Source organism: Diuraphis noxia, unplaced genomic scaffold, assembly GCF_037042655.1.
Source record: "Diuraphis noxia isolate RWA-SAM2 unplaced genomic scaffold, SU_Dnox_SAM2 contig0002, whole genome shotgun sequence".
NCBI lineage: Eukaryota > Metazoa > Arthropoda > Insecta > Hemiptera > Aphididae > Diuraphis > Diuraphis noxia.
The window spans coordinates 46,100,352-46,103,467 of NW_028301712.1; the positions used below are offsets into that span (position 1 = coordinate 46,100,352).

At 29.9% G+C, this 3,116-nt stretch overlaps 1 protein-coding gene across 1 annotated transcript; it reads left to right on the forward strand.

The window, feature by feature from the left end:
* Positions 1-973: 973 nt before the first annotated feature.
* LOC149058537 (E3 SUMO-protein ligase KIAA1586-like) lies at positions 974-1,840 on the forward strand. The gene has a single exon (XM_089218394.1). It carries the CDS (start codon positions 974-976, stop codon positions 1,838-1,840), a length of 867 nt encoding a protein of 288 aa, XP_089074520.1.
* Positions 1,841-3,116: the final 1,276 nt, after the last annotated feature.

Consider the following 3,116-nt stretch of genomic DNA (forward strand, 5'->3'; position numbering starts at 1 on the left):
TGTCTAGTTTACGAAAGAAAATACATGAACATAAAAATTCGGAGGCCCATATTAAAGTAACAAACATTTTACAGCAATCTGAAAAAAACAGATAGAAAAAGGTATTAGTGAGTTACAACGGGCAAAATATTTAACGACTGAAAAAATCTTTAGAACGGTTTACAAAATAATTAAAAGTCAAAGACCATTTGTTGATTTACAAGTATTAAACGGGATTAGTATGGGGAACATATTACACTCAGATAAGACCTGTGCGAAAATTGCGATCCATCTGGCTACTGAAATGAAAACGATTATTTGTAAAGATATAATTTTAGACAAAAAAAAAATATCAATTTTGGTAGACGAGTCAACGACTCTTAGTAGAAAAACTACATTAGTGGTCGTTTTGCGAACATTTTTTGAAACATTTCCCGGTGAACCATATACATTTAATCTCGATTTAATTGAACTATGTAGCACTTCTGCCGAACAAATTACTATTGCGTTACTTGAATGTTTGAATACATATGGATTTGATCAACAATTTTTAAAAGAATGTCTTGTTTGTTTTGCGTGCGATGGAGCTTCCGTAATGATTGGGAAAAATTCGGGAGTAGCAACTCGACTTAAAAAAATGTTTCCAAATTTAATTATTTGGCATTGCTCGAACCACCGTTTAGAGCTTGCCGTTAATGATGTTGTAAATGAAGTTGATGGAATAAATCATTTTAAAATATTTATGGACAAATTGTATTCTTTATATCATCAATCGCCAAAAAATCAAAATGAGTTAAGACTAGTAGCAAGTTCTTTAGAAAAACAAATTTTACAAATAGGAAGAATTTTGTCTGTTCGCTGGGTTGCGTCTAGTAAACGAACTATAAATGCTGTCTTAAATAATTATTCGGCTCTTTATGAACATTTTAAATCTGCTTCAACAGATGTAACAAGAGATTCGAAAGAAAGAAGCAAGTATAACGGGTTATAATTAATGATCTCCAGCGTCGAATTTGTTAGTAATCTTAATGCAATGGCAGACGCTTTAGATGAACTAGGAGACTTATCGGAGTATTTGCAAAGGCGTAATATCACTCTTGTAGATGCCGATAAATCTATTAGAACAACAATTAGAGTATTTGATTCGATGGTAAGTGAGCCCGGACATAAATTAGCCGGCGCTTTAAAAGCGATTGAATTAAATATTTATAAAAATGTTCCTATTCATAATGGAAAGGTAAAACAAATTAATACGAGTCAACTATACAGAGGTTTAGCAAATAATTTAAGAAATCGGATGATAACAACTAATTCATCACATGTAAGTCAACATGAAAAAGATCAACAGGATAACATATATAATTATACAAATTTAATCGATAGTCTTAGCGTACTAGATCCAAAAAAATGGCCTACTTCCGATAATGATGAAATCGAAAATATTACATTTGGAGATGATAAAATACGTCACTTATGTCGCCACTTTCAATTAAATAAAGAAAATGATATTGTTCGGGGTTTTCAAATATTCAAATTGGAAGGAGGAAAAGAAGGTGTTCCAGACGACTTACAAATACTTTTTAAAACCGTAGCGACTATTCCGATATCTACAAGTGAGTGCGAGCGAAATTTTAGCTCAATGAATGAAATTATAACACCTCTCAGATCTTCATTAAGTATTAGTACAGTCTCTGCACTTTTATTTATTAATTGTGTTGGCCCTCCACTCACTGAATTTCGTCCTGAAAAATATGTACGGTCATGGTTAGCCAAAGGTGGACATGCTGCTGATGACAATGCAAGTCGCAAACGTGACAAAAAAATTGACGACAAATATTCAGCATTATGGAAATTATTATAAACTATGTATTCAATTTGAATTGTAAATTTTTTAAGCTTAAAATTACTTAAAATAATTAAAATTAAAAATTAATATTATAATACTCATATTAATTTTTTAAACGTTCCGGTTCGTAAAATTTTTCATTTCGAGCACTGCACCCGGGTAGGAGATTGATCATTGATCGAACAATAAATATTAGTTTTAACACTAAAAAGTAAAATATTTAAGCTTTTAAAAGAATAGTATATCAAACTTACGCATAAATCAAGTTAACACTTTGGGGACGAACCACGCGTCAGATGCGTGTTATACTTTAGCGTAATATAAACGATGTTTTGTATTAAAAAAATAACATTGCGGACGAATCACGTACCGAGCGCGTGACATTATAGTTAACTATAATACACGATGGTTTATAGTTATTGAATTACGTTTGAGACGAATCACGCGCCAAACGCGTCATGTCATTTGTACTGATAAAAGACGAAACACGTGTTAGACGCGTTTTTCGATTTCCAGTATCGATATTAAATACAGAATTTCTCCTATAATATTCATTCATTTCTTAATCGATAGTAAAAATAATATCGATTTTTAGGATTTTTCTAAAGAATAATTATTAACCTACAATATTTCAGTTTATTCGATTCTCGACCGCGCATTGCCACGCCGCGCCGTGATAATAAATAATATTCGTGACATTGTGATTATGATTGAGGAAGTACCTACTTTTTGATAACATTACAGTTTATTTACTATATTGCTGTATTTTATTATAATAAAATATTATAGACGCGTCCTGTTTTTGTATTCTTAAATATTCTGTATACTATTTTTCACGTTTTATATTCGTGGCACAAGTTTATAATATATTTTAAACTATGGATGACGCAGATATAATCCGCGTTCACAAGTATATAATTATAAACAAATTATATTTATATTTATATGAATATTAAATAACAAAGGATTTTAATAAACAATAAAATAAACTTGATACATTTTTTTTTTTTTAATTATATTTACCTATGTATAAATACATATGAGTGTTCAAGTTAGACTTTTTTTTTTTATTAAAACAGGATAATTTTGATATCTCATAGGTGAATGACATTTTTACAAAAGTAATATGTAACTTATATGTGCGTATAAAGTAACACCTCGATAATTATATGGGAAAAAAAAATAAAAAATCTGATAACAATTTACAAAATTGTGATTTTTTGAAAAATTAAAAAAAACCGCCGGATAACGATGAATAATGGCGGAAAAATCATTCGTCCACATTTAGCAT

Coding starts and splice junctions, on each gene's coding strand:
- LOC149058537 (XM_089218394.1), top strand. CDS start 974: ATGATCTCCAGCGTCGAATTTGTTAGTAATCTTAATGCAATGGCAGAC.